Here is a 22,299-nt window from a genome sequence, read left to right as displayed (position 1 = left end):
CTTTTCCTTGTAGTTCTTTCAGACTGACTATTTATTTTGAAGCTGTGTTATTTGTTGCATTCAGATTTTATGGTATCACCCTGTTGGTTTGGCACTTTTATCACTGTGAAATGTACTCCTTTAGCCATTTCAATGGATTTTTTAGTCCATTTACTTGCTTTTTGAGATATAATTCACACACATAAAATTCACTCTTTTAAAGTACACCATTAAGTGGTTTTTAGTATATATGTTTAGTTATACAGCTACTACCACTATGTAATTTTTGAACATTCCAAAAAGAAATCCCTTACCCATTAGTAGTAAAACTTCAGGTCCTCCTACCCTGAGTCCCTGGCAACCATATACTTTCTGTCTCTATGGATTTACTAATCTGGACCCTTTGTATAAATGGAATAATATAATATGTGGCTTTTTGTGTTGGACTTCATTTAGCACAATGCTTTTACTCTTCATCCATGTGATAGTATGTATCAGCACTTCCTTCTTTATTTTAATGGCTGGAAAATATTTTATTGTATGGGCCTGGTACATTTTGTTTCTTCATTTTTCAGTTGTAGGGCATTTTGGTTGTTTACTTTCTGGCTAATATGATGAATAATATTGGTATGAATATCCATGTACAAGTTCATGGTGGGTATGTTTTTATTTCTCTTGGTTAAATACCTAGGAATGGAATTGCTGGATCTTATGGTATTTGTATGTTTAACATTTTGAGAAACTACCAAACTGTTTTCTACAGTGGTGCAACATTTAAATTTTTGCAAGCAATGAATGAGGGTTCCAGTTTCTCCAAATGCTTACGTACTATTCCATTCATTTAAAAAATTATAGCAATATACTTATATTGAAGTTTACCATCTTAATTTTTTATTTGCCTTTTGTATTCTTTTTGTCTTTATTCTTTACTGCTTCCTTTTGGATTAATCAAGTATGTTTTATTTTTCAAAATTTCCTCTTTTGTCAGCATTTTAGTCATACATTCATTTATTATTCTTTTAGTGGTTACCATAGAGATTGCAGCTCTTATCTTTGACTTACTGCATTCTTTGAAATTGGTCTTAGTTCACTTCCCAAACAATAGAGGAGGACTCTTAAACTCTTTGCATGTACTTTTCCTATCCTCTGTGCTTTATGTTTATTATAAACCCCATAGGATGTTATTTTTGTGTGTACATTAGTTTTTACATCAATATTTAATTAAATTTTTCTATATTTTCACTTTTTATACTCTATTCATTTCTGTAGTTCTGGGATCAGTTTCCTTCAGTGGAAAAACAATCCTTTTTTTTTTTTTTTTTTTTTGAGCAGGTCTCCTGGTAGCAATTTTGTTCATCTTTTGCTTGAAAATAACTTATTTTACCTGCTCTGTAAATGTATGACTTTGTGCGGTAGAGGATTCTAGGTTGGCAGTATCTTTTACTTTTATTGAGTTAAAATTTTAGTCCATTATCTTCTCATTTCTGTTGAAATGTTCTGTCATGTTGTTATTATATCCCCTTTAAAGTCAACTTGTCATTTATTCTCTGGCTGTTTTAAAGAATTTATTAGTTTTTTTTTTTAAACAGTAGTTCGAGTATAATATACCTAGGCGGTTTTATTTTATTTTTTTTTTAAATCCTGTTTAAAGACTTCTCGAATCTGTAGTTGGCTGACTTTATCAGTTTCAGAAAGTTCCTAGCCCTTGTTTTTCAATTACTGCTTTTGTCCCGTTCCTTCATATTTCTTATCTTTGAGTAGCTAGCTTAGACGTATTTGAGACGTTGTACCAAGTCTATTGTATGTTATGCTGTTAGGTATATCTGTTCCTACTTCCTTTGTTCTTCAATGTGAATATTTTCTTCAGCCATGTCCATTGTTCTGTTAAACCTATCCATTGACTTCTTAATTTCAGGTATTTTATTTTTCATTTTTAGGATGAACATTTGATTGTTTTTCATAGATTACAATATTCTGTTGAAGTTCTTTACCTTTTCATCTGTTTTTTATATGAACATATTTTTCTGAACATATTTATTAAAATATTTTTAGCAGTTTGATAAAAATTTAACTGGACTTTTCTTAGCAACTTGCTTATCTATCTCTCTTCTGTGCCTTCCTTGCTCTAGGCAATTTATTGCTTGTGATTTAGATCATCTTGGATATTCCTGTCTATCCCTAATTGGTTGCCCAGAGACCTCAGTTTTCTTATGGATTCAAGAAAAGTTACGATTTCATAGATTATCTTTCTTGTTGTAAGGCCGTGGAGGTATGCTTTTCACAGCTGCCTACATCATACACAAAAGCCAGAAACCCAGTATAGCCATTTTTTAGTCCCTTTCTGAAAATCCTAAAATGCAAATCAAATGTGAGTCTCTCTCTGTTTTGACTACGTTTTTTCCAATTTTTATTCATTTGGTCCTGGTGTTTTAGAGCATGCCTTATAATGTTTCTTGGACACCTTAGTCCTAAGGCCTGGGTTCCCTGGAGTCTCAGCTGAGCATCCAGGGGTGTGCGTGTTTCTTTCAGTGCCCCGATTCGTTCTGGGCTGTGCTTGCTTGCCAGCCTCCATTCCTGAGCGTGACAGGGCTGGAGAATATCTGCTCGGCTCGGTAGCTGCCCCTCAGCTGTTTTTTGAGGAGTTTCTTGGCATCTTGGTCTACATACATGTAAGCTGAGGACTCGGTTAACAGTTTGAGGGGAATTTCCATGTAGATTTTTGGCATTTTTTCCCTGAGGCCCCATCTGCTTTGGCAGCCTCAACATCTGACCTCTGACTCTTCAGCCTAGGTAGACTACAGTGTTATGCTTGGCACCTAGTTTCCATCATTGATTTAGAAAGTCTGTTATACAAAAAGAATGATTAAATATGGAATTTGCTTCATGGGTTTTCTTCTCTCAAAGAAGGTAGTCCCAGAAATTCTATTTGTATGGATTGTTTCCTGTGCCTCAGACAAGTAATTTTATATGTTTTGTCTAATATTCATCGTTGTTCTCCTTGAGAGCGCTAATCTAATATACCTCCTCTGTAAATTGGAAGTAGAACTATTGTACCTCTTTCTTTATCCTGGAATTTTACTAATGCTTAGTCCAGTTCTATAAATATTGATGGCTGTTGCAGATCTTTTCAAGGTTCCAACTATGTTCAGCTGATAAAATCAGTCCTTCTACAAAAATTACCACAGACCATAAAAGTTAACTAGTTATATAAACTTTAGTTTTATCTCCTGGAATAAAAGTAGGTATTTGGTCCACCAGGAAAGATCTCAGAAAACTAGAGTAGAAATGAAGGAACAGTAATAGTCACGAAAGCTCTTTTAACTAAGCTTTAAATCTCACACAGTTGTCCGTTCTTTGAATTGTGATCATTGGAAAGTTTTTATAGAATATAAAATCTTATCAAAATCTTTCATGTTTTGATTTCCAGGAAGATGAAGTCCTCGGTACATTCTGAAGAGGATGATTTTGTCCCTGAACTACACAGAAACGTGCACCCTCGAGAGCGGCCTGACTGGGAGGAAACGCTTAGTGCAATGGTAAATCAGTTCTTTAAAAAAGATTCTATTGGTTTATTTTTAGAGAGAGGGGAAGGGAGAGAGAAAGAGGAGGGAAAGACTCATTGATGTGAGAAACAGCAATCAGTTGCCTCTCATACGCGCCTTGACCGGGACCAATCTTGCCATTTAGGCATATGTCCTGACCCGGGATTGAACCTGCTTGCTGTTGCTTTGCGGAATGACGCCCAACCAGCTGAGCCACACTGGTCAGGGGGGCAAATCAGTTTTATCCATATGTATGTATGTATTTTTTACTTACATAAGGAAAAGAAACTGAAGAAGCATTACTTACAGAAAAAAATTCTTTTTGTTGTTGCTTGTTCATTTATTGAGGAATTACCTATTGAGTGAACAATTTATTCCAGGCACTGTTTTAGATTCTGTGGGTAGATCCTTGAGTAATACACACAAATTTCCTGCCTTTGTAGAACTTACATATTAATGTGGTAGGAGGAAAAGCAAACCATTAAATATTGGGTTGGTCCGAAAGTTTTAGTTTTTTCAAAGGATGCCTATAGTAGTGCTTAGTTGTCTTTAACTTCATTAGAAACAATTTTGTTAGATTGTATTGTGATAGCTGTCATATCAGTGTGCACTTAAAAAAAACTTATCAAAATTGGTGAATTTTTGTGCAGGCATTTTAATATTGCAGATGGAAGAAGATATGCAACATTTTCGGTGTGTTATATACCTTGTTATTTCAGGACAGGTAAAAACACAACTGAAACACAACATGAGACTTGTGCAGTGTATGGAGAAGCTGCTGGGATTGATCGATTGTGTCAAAAGTGGCTGGCGAAGTTTCTTAGTACTATTGACATTGTGGCCAAAGAATCCTTTGCTGTGGGACTGTCTTATGCATTGGGAGGTGTTTGGCAGCATCCCTGGCCTCTGCCCACTAGAAGCCAATGGCGGGAGACAGCCAACATACTCAAGATATCTAAATCAATAAAGTTGATGAAAATGGAAAATGTGTTTTTTATTTTATGGAAGTACTAAATGGACTTTTTGGCCAACCCATTACATAGTATGTCAAGTGGTGGTATGTGCTATTGCAGAAACTTAATGCAGAGGAGCGGGGTTACAGAGCAGTAGGACAGAGTGTGAAAGGGTAGTTGCTGGTTACACAGGGTGGCCACACATGGCCTCTGGGAGCTGATTTATCTGGGAACAGATCATTTTCGGCCATGAGAGAACAAGTTAAATAGTGTGGCAAAGGATTAAAAAGTGTTGGAAAAAAACACAAAACTAGGACATGTGGCTGAAATCGAGCCAGGGGAGAGGAGAAGCAGATGACATCAGAGAAGCGGTTTGGGTGGGTGGAGAGCAGATAATGGAGTTTCTTGTCATGTCTTACAAAAACTTGTTTTTCTTTCCTGCCAAGTGAGATGGGAAAGCACTGGAGAATTTATGGCTGAGAAGTGACATGATTTGGCTTAAGATTTTAAAGGGAGCCTCTGGTTGCTGAGAATAGGCTCAGCGGAAGTAAAAGAGGAAGTAAGGAGACCAGTTAGAAGGTTACTGTAATAGGTGAACAGTGATGCTAGTTTGAACCAGGATGGTAGGTAGGATGAAAAATGGTTAGATTCTGGATATAGTTTTACAGATAGAGCCAACTGTTCTTGCTGATGAATGGGATACAGAGGGTGAGATAAAGAGACGTCAAGGATGACTGTAAATTTTTTGGCTTGATCAACCTGAAGAATGGAGTTTATATTCACTAAGACGTTAGAAAAACAGTTATTGTTGGGGGTAACTCCCCATGTAGTATAGTTTTCCACATAAGTTTAAAACACTCATTTAATTTATTACAGCTTTATGTAATTCAGGTCTCTTAATAAGAACAATGGAATATTTTTTGTGGAAAATAACATTTTATTTAATCATAGTTAAAAGCGTTTCATATCATCAGAATTGAATGTAAAATGTTCATCTCTGAGTGCTGATTTGTAATGAGATTTTATGTATTTTTTCTCTCAGATATGTACTGCTGGAAACTGACACCAGTTTGTGAGCATATGATTCTAATTGAGCATATGTATTGCTTAGAAGGCATCTTCAGAATTCTATTAGATTTTTCTTTTAAGATTTACCTTTTAGCATAACATGGCAACTTCCAGTTGAGGTTAGATGGAAGCTCCTCAGTTACACAGTTAAGTGGATTTTGCAATATGGAAATTTACTTTGAATTTGTATTGTGAACTGAAAAATCCTGCTGGAACTGCAGTTTGAGCTTAGGAAATATATTCATTGCCAATTGATGTTGTGAAGGACGTCTCCCTTCTTGTTTTAATGTTTGGTAGCTGGGAAGCACGTATAGCAGCTCATGCTTACTTGCAATTCTGCCGGTATTATCCCAGTGTAAGTTTCTCATGTAAGCTATGTCTTGCCTTGTAATTTCAGGCAACATTCATTAACAAATAGCAGCACCATGCTGTAGGTGATCCCTGAGTTCAGGTCACCCCAGCCCCACCCCACTTGCCCCCATGCCCGATGAGTGAAGCCCAAGACCCTGCCCATATGGTTGACACAAAGATGCAGCTTTGGGGCAGGAGCCATCAGGATGGGGCAGTGGGTCTCTCTGTTCCTGCCAGAACCGGGAGCTTCAGGCCTCCTTCAACCTTCTGGAGCACGGTTTTCTTCAGGAATTCCTCTCCAGAGAGTCCCTGTTTCCAGATTGCAGCTCTGTGTCCAGGCACCTTGCAAATGATACAGAGGAGGACCTGGAGGACGCCAAATGTGTGATTTTTTTTTTCTTTTTTGGGGGCCCTGGGCAAAGGTCGGCATAGTCGGGTGGTAGACTTCCTGCGTCAGAAGGACAAGCTGTGGGCAAGGACTGGCGTCCAGGCTATTGTAAACTGCCTGTGCTGAAAAGATGTCACCCCCAAGGAGCTATCTTACTGGGCCTGGACTCGGGAGTGGTGTCCCTACCATGTTGGGGCTCAGAGGAGCTGCCCAAAGACCCGAGTCCCCCTCCCCCTGGGGGCCTCTTACCACCCCACTGTTCCTTGCCCCTCTCTATAGCCACTGCTACCACCAGCTCCACCCCTTGCCTGTCTTCCCAAGTGCTCTTCCCCACACCCTGAATGGTACCGCCCTACTTCCCATGCTTGTCTCCTATTGGCTCAAGACCCCAGGGGCGGGGCTTCCCCACGGTCCGTCCTACATCCCCACCTCAGCGTATCTGGAGCCAGACACCAACACTCCACATCCCCGTAAGCCAGCCCCTGCCAGTACCCTAGGTGCTGGCACTCGCAGGGTGAAGAGCAGCCTGCGTGCTTGCCCACTGACCCGACACTCTGCTGGCTCTGTCCCCCGGCCTCCTGTCTCTTTGGCCTCAGGCTGGCAGCACTGCTCAAGCTCCCTGCGGCCTCCGCGCCGCGTGCAACTGTACCCACTGTGACTCCAGCACCCCTGTCATGTACTACAAGACACCAACTGTGCTTAGGGAAAAAAAAAAAGAAATAGCACCAAATCTACAGCAGAAACTAATCATAAAAGCTGTTTAGGGTTCAGTAACAAGTTGAAAGTATGTCCAGGCTATTTTCTGCTCCATGCATGTTTCTTGTTTTTTTGTTTTGTTTTGTTTTTTGCCAGAATCAGTTATAGTGTATTGTAGTAGATTCCACTTCAGGTTGTACTGAATTAATGTTTGCTGAGAATATTGTCACCCATAGTTGCCCCATGAGGACTGTTCATAGGAGCTAATTCTTGAGCCCCTTGAAACTCCACATTGACTCCGCAACAACTGAGTAATATTGGTTCCATTTGTGGATTCATCTAGAGTCATGGCAAGCCAATTGAAATCAATTGCCTTGTTTTTAAATTTACTATTGATTTTTCTCTCAAGAACCTCAACTCTTCAAGCAACTGTTCTCACCGAAAGGCTAATAGTCTTAACAGTTTGTTTCCTCTGGATGCATTTCTTTGGCTGCTTAAGCAAATACAATTTAAGTGACTCATCATTGATAAATGGTAAATGACTTTTCCTTGCTTGGCTAACAAATCAGCTTCCTAGAAATTTACTTTGGATGCAGTCTTGTTTTTATTTTCATGAAGAAATTCCGTGCGATGATACAATCTTTTAGAATTTTTGCATTTTTCATATTATTGCTTTCCCGTGACTTGAGAATACTGTGATGAGTGCAGAGTTTGGTAATATGTATTTTTTTAAAGACTTTATTTATTTATTTTTAAGCAGAAGGGCAGGGAGGGAGAAAAAGAGGGAGAGAAACATCAATGTGTGATTGCCTCTTGTGCGCCCCCAGCTGGACACCTGGCCTGCATCCCAGGCATGTGCCCTGACTGGAAATCGAACGGGTGATCCTTTGGTTTGAACGCTGACACTCAGTCCACTGAGTCACACCAGGCAGAGCCAGAGTTCGGCAATATAGATGCACATTCTATTCTTTTGGCACAAGTGTTGTGTGCCAAACTACAATGTTTATCATCTAATTTTATAACAAAAACCCACATCCTTCTGTGCCATAAAAGCATGACATCCAGAGCTCACTTATCTCTTCTTTACTTATTTTTACATGGTCTGTATGAATCGGCAATTTCAAAATGTGGTATGGTGCTACCTGTGGAACTTGAGATGCTGTTAAATTTACACCTCGGTACTGCAGTTTATGGGGTGAAGTGATGAGTGCCCCAGAAGGCCTCTCGCAGCTACTCAGTGCTGTCTTTGCAATGTGAGAGCAGCCATAGATAATACATACGTGAGTGGGGCTGTGTTCCAATAAGGCGTTACTTGTGGACGGTGATATGTGAATGTCATGTCATTTTCACACATTATTAGTCATACTTCTTTGATTTTTTTTCCCAAACATTTAAAAATGTGAAAATTACTTTTAGCTCATGGGCTGTACAAAAACAGGCAGTGGGCTGGATTGGCCCTCGTTTTTGGACCCCTCACTGCTTTATTATATAATTTTAACTTAAGATGTAAGGCATTCTTAAACCTTCCAGATAGAAAATGGTTTTATTTTACTTCTTATATGTTGTTCATCTCTCTATTGTAATACTAAATCTCATTCTAGTTGGCTATTAATGTATTTTTCTCCTTTATGGTGAGCTCTCTAAGGAGGCATAGGGATCATTTTGTATTTATTGTACTGAAGAATAAATTTTAGAGGAAGATATAATCATGACTCTCATAAAAATATAAAATGAACACATACCAAAGATATTTAATTCAATAATTGATGAAGGAATCAGTCAAGTGTAACAACTGGTTCAAAGAAGAATTCAAAGTACTAAGTACCTTACTGTTACAGATCAATCATGCTAAAATGGATGCAAATGGATGGAGGACTGGCAAGGCTGTTCCATTCCACTGGATATAGTTCGCATTTTTATGAGCAAAAATCATTTGTACTATGAGTTTTCTACAGTTAACTTTTCTGCAGAGGTGTAAAATAGTCTAGGCAAAAACACAAGCAAGTCACATACCCCTGTTGAATCAATTAATCCGTGGAGTTGCCAGCATTCCATTGAAAGGATATTCAGTATTCTGTTTTGCCCCATTTTTAAATCTTCCACATTCTTTCCGGACAGTTTTTATAACTTCCAAAAAATCTACATTGAATTTATCAAGTGGGAAGACAGGTGGTTATTTGTTATTATATGGTGGTTTGTATTGAAATGTCACATGCTGTGTATGAGGTCTGGCCAGAAAGTATCCAACTGTGTACTATGAAAAATAGACATTTATTGAAGAAGATACAAGATACAAGAAACACTGTACACAGGACAATGACACCTAAATCCCCTTAAAAGTAGGCACCTTGGGACCTCACACAGTTCTCCCAATCACCATCAGCTGCCCTGTCATGTTGAATTTCCTCAATTGTCTGAAATCTCTTCCCTTTCAAAGGTGATTTTAGTTTTGGGAAAAGCCAGAAGTTGCAGGGTGCCCAATCTGGGCTGTAGCAGGGCTGAGCCACCTGGGGGATTTTATGTTTCACCAGAAACGCTGCACAAAGCATGATGCGTGAGTGGATGTATTGTTGTGCTGAAGCTGCCAATCACCAGTTGCCCGTGGATGCGGCATTCTGAATCATCCAAATAGTTTCCATTGAGGCATGTTCAAGCTTAATGCAACATCTGATGCAGATTCATTGCTCCACTTGCTCAGTCATTTTGAATGCCATGGCCACACATTGCACATGCTCGCTCAGTGGTATCTACTCCTCCCAGTGACTAGTACAGGGAAGTCACCATGGTTCACCCATGCCCATTCCAGCCCACTCTCCTTAGCTGCCAAGTTACATTGATGTCACACAAACCATCCTTGTTAAATTAACTGGTTAGACTTCTCCTAGACCTCTTACACAGAAAGTTACTGAATTTTCCTTTCTGGAGTCCACGCTGATTCGTCTATGGGAATTACCATTTTTGTCATATGTTATAGCACCCTTTTAGATTACACTTTTTCTAGAAAGTTGCATTGCTTTTAATGAAGAAGTAAGAGTAACGAAAGTTTGGGACCTTTTTTCCCTCCGATAATAATCTAAGTGAAATAGCACTTTGAGGATGAAGTTTATTATTAAGAAAAACTCTTAGGAAGTATTTCTTCAAAACAATCCCATTTAGTGAATTTTTGAGTTGCTTTAGAAATAAAAGGCCTCACTGTGAAACTTTGTATTTGTGGGGTGTAGCCAGAATATTACTTTTTTATCTTTTAAAAAAAAATTCTCACCTGAGGATACAGTCATTGATATGAGAGAAAAAGAAGAGAGAGAGGGAGGGGGGGAGAGAGAGAGAAGAAAACATCAAGTAGTTGCCTCCAGTGACCAAACCTGCAGTCTAGTGCAATCTAGGTATGTGCCCTGTGAATTGAACCCATGATCTCTTGGTGCATGAGATGGTGCTCCAACCAAATGAATCACATGGGCCATGGCAGAATATTAGTTTACAAAATACACATTTAAAAGAAAGTCAGAAATTTCCAACTTGTTAAGAATTTAAAAAAAATTACAGTCATTTTAATTGAGATATAATTGATATATAACATTATACCATAATGTTATGTATATAGCATAATGATTCAATGTATGTGTATGTTATGAAACGATCAACATAATAGTTTACTTAATCTGTACCCGCACAGTTACAGATTTTTTTCCTTGTGATGAGGTCTTTTAAGATTTACTCTTAGTAATTTTCAAATATACAATACAGTATTAACTATAGTAACTGTAGTTCATTACATAGTCAGGACTGACTTATTTTATAACTGGAAGTTTGTACTTTTTGACCGCTTTCACACATTTTGCCTACCCCCAACTCCCTTCCTTTGGCAACCACCAATCTGTTCTCTGTATCAGGGAGTTGAGTTTATTTTTATTTTTTGGATTCCATGTATAATTGAGGTCGTACAGTATTTGTCTTTGCCGACCTGACTTATTTCACTTAACATAATGCTCTCAGATTCATGCATGTTGTCACAAGTGGCAAGATTTCCTTTGTTTTTATAGTGCTCTCCCCCTCACCCCATGCCACATTTTCCCCCATTCATCTATCAAGGCACCATTTGGTCGACTTCAAGTCTTGGCTCTTGTACATAATGTTGCAGTGAACAAGGGGGTGCAGAAACCTTTTCCAGGTTACTGTTTTTGTTTCTGTTTTTGTTTCCTTCAGGAAAAAAAAACCCTGAAGTGGAATTTCTGTATTGTATTATAGTCCTGTTTTTCATTTTTTGAGGAACCTTCATACTGTTTTCCATACTGGCTGTAACTACTTACACACCCATCAACAGTGCACAAAGGTTTCCTTTTTTCTACATCCTCGCCAACACTACTTATTTTTTTTATAATTGCCATTCTAAGTGATATGAGGTGATAATGTGGTTTTGCACTCCACTGATCACTAGTGATGTTGAGCACCTTTTCATATACTTTTTGGCCACCTGTATGTCTTCTTTGGAAAATGTCTTTTCAGATTCTCTGTCCACTTAATTTATTTTTTCCCCCACTGTTAGTTGTGCGAGTATAACTGAAACCCATGTTCAGCTGCCTGGTGCAACAAAAGCGAGACTCGTGAGACAGGTGCTGGTATAAAAGAAAAGTGACCCGGGACAGTTGTGGACTCCTGTCTCTAAAACCATCCCCACTTCCGGCTCAAGCGTGTGGTTCTTACAGGGATAGGGAAGGGGGGCTTTTTTTTTCAATCTAATTATCTTGCTAGCTTTTGGTGTGCTCAGATCCTGTCCATTCATCCTGTTAGCGTTTGGCTTGCTGGGGACCTGTTCATTCATCTTCCTAGCTTTTGGGTGCTCAGCATACGAACCTTCTTTTGTGTTATCTTGGCCAATGGGAGACTCTCTGGTGCTCTGTCTACAGCAACATGAGTTTCCTTCTATTCTGCATAATAACTCATATCAGATATATAATTTGAAAATATTTTCTCCCGCTCAGTAGGTTGCTTTTTTACTTTGTTGGTGGTTTCCATTGCTCTGCAGAAGCTTTTTTATTTGATGTAACCCCACTCACTTGTTTATTTTTGCTTTTGTTGCCTTTGTTCTTAGTGTCAAGTCCAAAAAAATCGTCCGCAGAACCATTTTCAAGGACTTGCTGCCTATGTTTCCTTCTGGAAGTTTTATGGTTTCAGGTCTTATGTTCAAGTCTTTACTCCATTTTGAGTTAATTTTTGTGTACGGCATAAGATAGTGATCTAGTGTCATTGTTTTGCATGTGCCTGTCCAGTTCCCCAACACCATTTATTGAAGTGACTGTCTTTTCTCCTTTGTATATTCTTGGCTCATTTATCATAAATTAATTGACAACGTGTGTGGATTTTTTCCTGGGCTCGCTACTCTGTTCCATTGATCTCTATGTCCTTTTTTTTTTAAAGGCCACTACTGTAAGGTTTTGGTTCCTATAGCTTTGTAATGTAGTTTGAAATCAAGATGTGTGATATCTTCAGCTTTGTGCTTCTTCATCAAGGTTGCTTTGCCTATTTGATTTTTTTTGTGTGGTTCATTACAAAACTTAGGATTGTTTCTTCTATCTGTGAAAAATGCCTTTGGAATTTTGCTAGAGATTGCATTGAATCTGTAGATTACATTGGTTTTGGGCATTTTAACAGTATTCATTATTACAACCCATGGGCATGGAATATCTTTCAATTTTTTTGTGTCTTCAATTTCTCTCATCAATGACATAGTTTTCAGTGTTCAGGTTTTTTACCTCCTTGGTTAAATTTATTCCTAGATGTTTTATTCTTTTTGATGTAATTGTAAATGGGATTGTTCTTTAAGTTTCTCTTTCTGATAGTTTGCTATTAGTGTAGAGAAGCACAACAGATTTTTGTGTAATGACTTGGTACCCTCCAACTTTTGAGTTTGTTTATTAGTTAGTTCTAACAGTTCTTTGATGGCACCGTTAGGGTTTTCTATATGTCATCTGAAAAGTTTTATTTCTTCCTTTCCAAACTGGATGCATTTTATTTCTTTTTCTTGCCTAATTATCCTGGCTAGGACTTCCAGTACCATGTTGAATAGATGCAGTGAGAAAGGGCAGGCATCCTTGTCTTGCTCCCGATTTTGGAGGAAAAGCTTTCAGCTTTCATTTTTGAATATGATGTAAATTCCGGTCTTGTCATATATGGCCTTTATTATGTGGAAGCACCTTCTCTCTATACTTACTTTATTGAGAGCTTTTATGGTAAATGTATGTTGAATTTTGTCAAATGCTTTTGCTGCATCTGTTGAGAGGACTGTATGATTTTTATCCATCATTTTGTTAATGTGGTGTACCACATTGATTGATTTGTGGATATTAAGCCATTTTTGAATCTGCATTAAATCCCACTTGATCATGATGTATGATGCTTTTAATGTACTGTTGAATTTAGTTTGCTAATATTTTGCTCAGAATTTTTGTGTCTGTGTTTGTCAGGGATATTGGCTTGTAATTATCTTATGGCTTCTTTGTCTGCTTTTAGTATCAGGGTAATTTTGGCTTCATAAAATGACTTTGTAAGTTTTCCCTCTTATTTTTTGGAAGAGTTTGAGAAGCATTGATATTAACATCTTTAAATGTGTAGTAGAATTTATCAATGAAGCTATCTGGTCCTGGAAGTTTTGTTTGTTGGGAGATTTTTTTTTTTTACTTATTCAATCCCCTTTTTAGTGTTTGGTCTGTTCCAAATAGTCATTTTTAAATCAAAACAAAAAGAACAAACCCTAAAATAGAGCTTTCCTTTTTTGATGTAACAAAATAACTATCTTAAGAAATCTAATAGAAAGCTAGAGTTTTTAAAAATTAAGAGTATAATATTTATTTGCATGATTTAACAATAAATTGTATTGTAAATAAATGTTAGGATATTTTAAAAGATGTAAATAGAAGAAATCTTTTCCAGTTTTGATCATAATACTTCTTACTGTTCCTTGATTTGTTTTATTTTTAGTATTGATCGTTTCAGTATTCTCAGAATATATCTTATTTCTCAAACTTCCTTTGTTATAAAGTTTCTCATTTGTTATCTTTTCTATTAAAATTATTATGTTCAAAGCTCAGGGCTAAAGTAGGTTTTGTTGTAAGAAATGAAATTGTTATTGATAACAAAATCAGTGGTCCTGGGTCAAAATACTTATGCTAACAACTAGAGTCATGAAAATTAAAACAAGGCATAAATTTTGAACGTCCAAAATACCGAACATTTTGAGAAGGACGATAAAAACATTAATTCTTGGTGTCAACACCATATGTTTGTCCCTGCTCACACTTTCCCTTCCTCCTTTTCTCCCTCTTCCTCTCAATATATATGTTAACACACATACGTGCGTGAGCATGTGCTCTCGTGTACGTGTGTCCTCTCTCTCTCACACCTGTACACACACTCACACCGACTCACTCCTGAAGGGTGGGACCCCCCTTGGCTCCCGGTGCCCCCCCCCCGCTCCTGTACCCCCCTCCCGCCTCTCCTTCCCACCCGCTAACAGCCGACATTCGCACGGGCCGCACTCGCTCTCTGGAAGCTTGTTTCCTCCCCGCGCTCTGCGCTGCTCCTGCAGGTTTAACTGTGCGCTCCCTCCGGTGACTTCCACGTCCGTGGCTCTAGCTCTGTGAGAGCTCCTTTCCCCGCGGACAGTCCTGTAGAAACCGTGCGCCATAGAATTTCACTAAATCTCATCTTTCTGCTCCTTGATGTGAGTTTCTTTCTAACTGTGCAGAGAGTGTTTATAACACTAAGTTTATTTCAGTTACCCAGGTTCAAAAACCTTGTATTTGTTATAAATGAAGTGGTTTCAATTAGTTTTCCTTAAAAGGCAGAGGCCTTCCTTCCTTGATCATTTTTACATTTGACATCTTTACTAGTGATTCCTTGAATATGCCACCTGTTCCCCCCCTCGGGGGCCGCTGTGTTTGTATTCTTCGTCTCTGAAAGTTCTTCCCTTCTATGATCTGCAAAGCTCAGTGCTGCCTTTACTCGCTGTCTTAGACGAAATAATAACCCAGCCCCCGCTCTCTTGTCTCTCTAATGCTGCTTTAGTTTTCTCCACGGTGCTTGGAAATACTGAATATCTGTATGAATATGCATTTTGTTTCCATTAGATTGTAAGGTTCTTGAGTACGGGGACTTCATCACTTCCATTTACTGTTTTGTCACCTGTGCCTGGCATAGTAAATTCTCAGTAGATATTTTGGGAACGAATGAAATTGTCATTCTCTAGACATTGAACGACTTGATTTTCCTTGAGGATTCCCTGAATTTTCCTGCTTTTCTTTATCTCATTTGTAGGGTGGTAGTAGGAATTTTCTTTTCTTCTCCCCCCCAACCCCCGCTCTCTTTTCTTTCGCTTTTAAAACAAAAGTGAGGCCATTGCATTTTTCTTAGACTTCTCAAAAGTACCCTTTGTATTTGGACCATCCCCCCCACCTCCTTTATTGCCTGCTTTCTAAAGAGGAATGAGGATTGAGGACAGTAATTCTCAATAATCTTGAATAAGTAATTTTGGAAGAGATGTGTATTTTATGTATCGCCCCTTGGATTGATAGTTGTCCACTCCCTATGGTACTCACACTGGTATCTTTTACCAGTCAGTTATAAAAAACATTTGCAATTGGAATAAAAGAAAAAGATAGTCTTTGCACAGGCTCCTTCAATGAATTTCTTTAGCTCTTTATTACTGTGTGGTTTAACTCTTTATTTTTGACTGATGGGTGAATTTTACTTGTAATTCAGAGAAACGGATGATGTTTATCATTTCACAGCCTTTAAAAGCTGAATGTTTTATTTAGTGTTGCTTTGTGAACAATCACAAATGCAACCATTGATTAATATGCAAAGCCCAGATTTTGAATTTTTGCCAGTATATTATACAAAGCTCTTCCATAAACAACTCCAAGCCCATCCCCTTACATGGTCATTCTGTTCTGGCTGGAGATGGTGGGAATTCTCTGGCATGAATCAAATGGTGTTAATTATTGATGATAATTAATGCACTATTGGGAGTTCTGGAATTTATACTCGGTTGAATTGTATGACATTGTTAATTTTATAGGTTAAAAAGTGTTGAAAATGGATAGTTTTATAAGGTTAAGCTTAAAATCTTTTGAGCTGGTGAAGTGATCTTAAACCCAGTATTTTATTGTTTAATTCTTATACTGAAAACTACATTACAAATATTGTGCTATTTAAGACTTCAAGTGATGTGGATGTTACTTTTACAGATAGAATTTATTATGTGGATTTTCAGAAAAATTTTAAACTTATAAAATACTGAAGGAAAAAGTACGGTTAGAAGAATAATTATTGTTACTGATCTCAGCCGGAGTGTCATGGATAGTTTAGAATCTTGCCATTTCTTCCTTTAATAGAAGATTTTCAGTTGAGTGTCTCCATCATTTATGGTTCTTTGTTCTCCCTTCTACTCTTCTTCTGTTCATACCCTGTTCCAGAAAGAATTTATAGTTCATGTTTTTATACTACATGTTTAAATATTATATGTACATTTTTATTAGTAGATCTTGTGTACAAAATTCAAGTGTTGGAACAGACCATTTTCCTGAATAAAGTGCCAGTAAAGTTAATTCTATACTGTTTTTAGATTTTCCTAGGAACCTTTTTATAAAATATCTGGTAAAATTCTATACTACAAAGGAACCTCGTATTTTCAGCAGATAAATTACATGCTGAATCGGTAGGATTATTTTTAATGATTGGGGCAGAGAGGAGTGAAATGAAGGAATAGATGAACATCCATTATAGAAAAGAAAAGTAGAAACCTACGAATATTAAAAACTTTGCTGATATGTCAGTATGTTAATTTTTAAATTGATTACCCAGCTGTTGCCTACTAGAGAATTTGTAATTATTATACTAATGGCCCTTGCTGATAATTTTTCCTAAATTATTTTAAACATTGCTCCTGAATAATTTTTTCCCAGCTGTTGGGTAGTTCTTTCTGAGGACCTGTTTTCTAGTAGAAGTAAACTTTGAAGGCGAGTCCTTTGCTGCAAAAGAACTAGTTTTATAATCAGTGTCAGAAATCATGTTTGGGGTTTTTTTTTGTTTGTTTGGTTTGTTTTAGTATTCCACCCTAATTCCATCAAAATAGAGAATTAAATAGAAATAACTATATAGTTTACTCCTGGACTTATTTGATGGCTTACTTGTATGGTTTGTGAATTATCCACATACTTAAACCCAACTGCCTCCTTCTTTGGTTCCTATTTGTGTTTTTCGCACTTGCACATTGGGAATTCTAGATAACATACTGGAGGAAATAAATGAAGAAAATTGTTTTGTATTGTGTTTTTAACATCAAGGGTATTTTGCTGCATCAAAATTCTTTTGAAAATATACAGATAACTCAGTTAATTGATTTTCTTTGTGATATACTTGTTTTTTAAGAATCATTTTAGTGATAATGTACGATACTGTAGATCTAATAAATTTAGCTCTTCTGTTGTATTGGAATGATTTTTTATTAAATTGTACCCCATTATCTCTTGTTCCTTTGTAAGAAAGGGAATAATACTTAGACTAAAAAATTCTGTAAACATGTTTCATTAAAGAGATTTGTTGCATTTATTTACTACGATTAACCTGTGTTTGAATTTGGAAACTGGCAGTCCTATTTGCCTTTCTAGACAGAACGAATTTCTCATTCAAAATCGCTTTCTGAGCTGACTGTATATGTATATGCATATGATATACCAGGTATCTCATAATTTGGCTCAATGACTAGTAAAAAATCCATTTTTTACCATAACATGGATACTTCCCATCATAAACTTGTTTTTAGTCTTGTTCTTCCCTAAGTGTGAATACCTAGTTTTGCACATTAGAGTTATATAGAATATATGATCTCATTTATTCATTACAGTTATACATTTGCAAATTGTTGCTGTAAGTAGGTAGCATGCAGAGGTGACAAAAACTAGTTTGCTTTCTTTTTTTCTCTCTTATCATAAAGCCTTCCTCTTTTATAAAAGCAGAACATGCTTATATAGAAAAGGCAGAAAAAAAAATAAAGACTGTCACCCCAAACCCCACTTCCCATACTGGGGAGATTATTTTGCTATATTTCTTTCATGATTTTGTACAATGCCGGGAGTTTTAAATTTAACATATAAACACGATTATCTTACATAAAACTCTCCAAATCGTTTCTTTCAAAGGGTATTGCTTTGTTAATATATTCTCCTTCCCCATCGTGTCTGGAAATGTGATTGATAATCGTAAGCCATATACAATTTTGTCTCTTCTTTCTTCCCATTTAACATAGGCATTCTACCTTATTATGAAGGTGCTGCAGTTAAGAGAAAATTGAATATTTCCCATTGTCCATTATGGGAAGTGTCACTGGAAGGATGAAGTCTCTGGAAGTGACTAGCGGGCGGACACATTGTAGCGACACCTGCGAAGGGGGATTAAAGAACAACGTTGTGAAGAGGAAAAGGAAATTAGTTTCCCTTCGGAGAAAATAATGAGCGTTTTGAGATCTGCAAAATGAGATACGGAACAAGCAGATTGTAGCGCGCACAGTGAAATACATGATTGCGAGGGAGAAGGAGAGGCGGCTGTTGCACCCAGTCATCTCCCTGTGCCCTCCGCCCGTTACCGCCTCTACCGGCGGAATTTGCCCTTGATTCTAGGGCTTCCCTTCCCGGGAACAGCATGCTCCTGTGAGGGATGCTTCACGGGAACCTTGGGAGACCACTGAAGCAGGCCTACCCAGATAATTTTCCTATTTTAAGATCAACTGACCTGGAACTTTAATTATATCTGAACCATCTCTTCCCAGCATTACTCAAGTTAATGTTTGAATAGCCAGAAGGTAGGAATCTTGGCGGGGGTTCTCTTTAGAATTTTTCCTACCACAGTGTTACACAGTTTCTCTCCGTTATTTATACTTGATAATATAGTTACCATATGTGATAACATTAGCTGATGGAAATTACAAATATTCCAGAAATTTTAAAACCACTAACATTTCATAAAACTTGCCTGGGAGAAATTTATGTATACAGTGTGTTACATGAAAAAATCTTAATAAATGCAATGACTACATAAAACCCTATAATATAGGGTGCATTATTGACGTTTCATTAATTGGTAGGACTTTGAGTTTGTTTTACATTTTTCACTTTGATGAATATCTTCATGATGAATTTGGCCTTCCTTAAACTATTATTTTACGGGGCACTATCTAAAGAGTATAAAAGGATTTTGCTAATTTGTATTCTAGGCAGTAATGTTTAGTGTCCTTTGTGCCATATCTTTTTAATCAAATATTTGTAGTCTTTCATATTTTGATAGGAGGAAAGCTATATATACGTACATATGTATATATTTGTAATTTTTCATTTAAAAATTGGACAGCCTTTGAACTTTTCTTCCAAATGCCTAATATATTAGATATAGTAATTTTTAGGATAAAAGTCCAATTTAATTTAAGCACTGTGACTAAACACGCTGTGCCAAGTAGCTCCTTCCTTCTTGGTCTCAGTTTCCTCGTTGCAGTGGAAGAGCTGAGTGAGTTTCCCTTCAGTTCTGTCATTTTATATTAAGCATCTTCCAATGCTGGTTTTTTTTTCCCCTTAGGTAAAAATCTTACTGTCCATTAGCATTTGGCTCACACTTGTTAAGATGGACTTTATAGACTTTGGATGAGATAGTCACAGACATAGATAATACAAAAGGGGCGGGCACTGAGGCGGGGCGGCTGCAGGAGTAGCTAGCGTAACAGCTGTGTCTTGGAACGCAGCGATACGCTCCTGTTACACCATTTCACAGTTACCCAGTCAGCGTTAGATCTTTCCCTGGATTTGGGATCAAGAGAATGGCCATTTGAAAGATTTGTTAAAGATCTTTACCAGTGGCAGAAATGGTAGACTACTTTTCTGGGTTTAGTCAGCGGTGAAGCAGACAGGATTAAATACCGCCAATTCTTGTTTTTGCAAATTTCCACATCCTATTATATTTTCCTGAAATGGATGAACTGTCCTCTGTGTGGTTTAACAGTTCAGATTATGGAGAACCAAAATACTTTCCTTGTGATAGACGCCACAGTTTTTCAGACTGCATTAGCTTTTTTACCAGTGAGGATATACTTTTGACTTGTATTTATTTAGCTAGTGCCAAACTATAGGCTTTTGATCTTGTTACTTGCATTTTTGTCAAAGTGTGCAGCTCCCCACCATATTTAGGTGATTGAGTTTTGAATATAAATTCAGGGCTTTAATTTTTATTCTTGATGAACTTCATAGTCATTTTAGTTTGTTTTTGCAGCCTATTAAAATAAAATCACTTTGAATTCTGCCATTAGCGTGTTAATATCCTTTTCATTTATTTCCTCTCCATAAATTTGATGAATGTCATGTTCTTGTCTTTTATAAAAATTTTCTGAGACATTTAGGAATAAAAGAGCCCTATGATCGGCTCCCTCCTTGGTGCAGAGTGATTTGCAGTGTAGTTGACAGTTACCTAACATTGAGTATTTAATCTGCTTCGAATAAATCTAACCGTATTAATAGGGGATTTCCATTTTAAAATCCTAACAATGGGTATATCACAAAAATACTCAGGTATTGGGTTGGCCAGTAAGTCCCCGTTTAGTTTTTTGCATGAAATAAAAGACACATTTTTCATTTGCACCAATAACTTTATTGATTTGGATGTCTTGAGTATGTCGACTGTCTCCCGCTATTGGCTTCTAGTGGGCAGAGGCCAGGGGTGCTGCCAAACCAGGGGCGCTTCCAGTGCCTGAGGCAGCTCCCACAGCAAAGAATTATTTGCTCACAATGTCAATAGTACCAAGAAACTTTGCAAACCACTTTTGACACGTCTGATCAGCCACAGCACCTTCTCCATATACAACACAATTTTTTTCCCATTTCTGTTGTGTTTTTACCATTCTTGAAATAATAACGCATAATACACTGAAAATGTTATATATCTTCCATCTCCAATATTAAAATGCCTGCACAAAAATTCACCAGTTTTGATAAATATTTTTTAATGCCCATTGATATGACAGCTGTCACAATATTATTTAACAAAATTCTAATGACGTTAAAGACAGCAAAGCACTGCTAGAGCCATCATAGGGAAAAGAAGGAAGTGAACTTTTCGGCCAGCCCCGCATATCCCGTGGTGTGATTGTTTGTGTGCCTTCTGCAACTGTTTTGTCTTTCTAGCAGCCGTATTTCAATAGTCCCCACTGCCTGCCCCACCCCACACAAAGGAAATCAGTAACGTTTGTTTCTTAGTCTTCTGATTCATATTTGTATGAATACAAACCTTAGCTTTTGATGACATTGACATTTGCTTGCTTTAATTATTTAGTTTTTGATAGTTTCAAAATAATAATGCAAATATTAATGAAAAGAGTTTGTTTCCTGTCTAGGCTATATCCCATTAGGGGTCTTTTACTTTGTATTGCTCTCTATTGAAGTCATTCCTCTCTGGGTGAACCCAACCTCCAACAGATTAGGTTCATTTGTTTTATTTGGCTTTTATGATTTATAGGAAATACCTACTTGATTATTCAAATGACCAAAATATCTTTCTCTTATATATTTGGTTTTTGTCTTCTTGACATAAGAGACGTCCAAGCCTGTAAGAATTTTTATGAGTTTATTTGAGCCAAACTGACAGTAGTTGCTGGGAAGGAAAATCTCAGTGGATTGAGAAAGTGCTTCAGACAGTTTTGTACCTTATTTTATACATCAGAATCAAAAGAGAAGACATAAGTGGGTTACATGAAATCCATTGGTGGTGGATTAGGGAGGCAGGAGAAAGCAAAGTGGGGACATCTCTGAGATTGGGTAGAAAGTAAAAGAGAGAAATACATACTTCTTTTACATTGGTGGGTATAGAAGAGTTAGCACTTAACATTTAAAGCATATAGAGATGGTATGTGGGAGAACAAGATACAAATGAGGGGTTTCGTCCCTGCAAAGGGACTGGGAGTGGGGCGACTCTGCCCTGGCATGGTCTGCAGTGTGTGGGCTCCTGGGCTCTTGACTTACATGCAGGAAAAATTTCACAACACAGTCCAGGTGATTTTGAGAGTACACTTAATAAAGCTGGAGACAGCAAAACAGGGAAGGGCTTAAGATAGAAGAGGCAAGATCACAGCAACAGGAGTGAGCCAAGGTGGAACTGCCTTTTGGCTCAGTGAAAAGTTAGGCAAACGGAGGGCCCTTGGAGGCAGATTCAGGGGCTCAGCCCGGAATGAGCTGCTGCCGCCTATTGCTGCCCTGGTTGCAAGTCTCCTTGGGACCCTTAAAGACACACGCCT

The 22,299-nt window shown here is 37.6% G+C and overlaps 1 protein-coding gene across 1 annotated transcript in view; it reads left to right on the top strand.

The window, feature by feature from the left end:
- ARHGAP32 (Rho GTPase activating protein 32) overlaps positions 1-22,299 on the top strand; it is a 183,221-nt gene that overhangs the window by 12,378 nt on the left and 148,544 nt on the right. The window contains exon 2 of the mRNA XM_054579450.1: positions 3,407-3,515. Coding sequence (XP_054435425.1) covers positions 3,407-3,515 — 109 coding nt within the window. The remainder of the gene's footprint in view (positions 1-3,406; positions 3,516-22,299) is intronic.

Source organism: Pteronotus mesoamericanus, unplaced genomic scaffold, assembly GCF_021234165.1.
Source record: "Pteronotus mesoamericanus isolate MK-2021 breed Mesoamerican mustached bat unplaced genomic scaffold, CSHL_Meso_final contig_53, whole genome shotgun sequence".
Classification (NCBI taxonomy): domain Eukaryota; kingdom Metazoa; phylum Chordata; class Mammalia; order Chiroptera; family Mormoopidae; genus Pteronotus; species Pteronotus mesoamericanus.
Note: the sequence above shows the minus strand (reverse complement) of the source record. Positions and strands in the feature narration are given on the sequence as shown.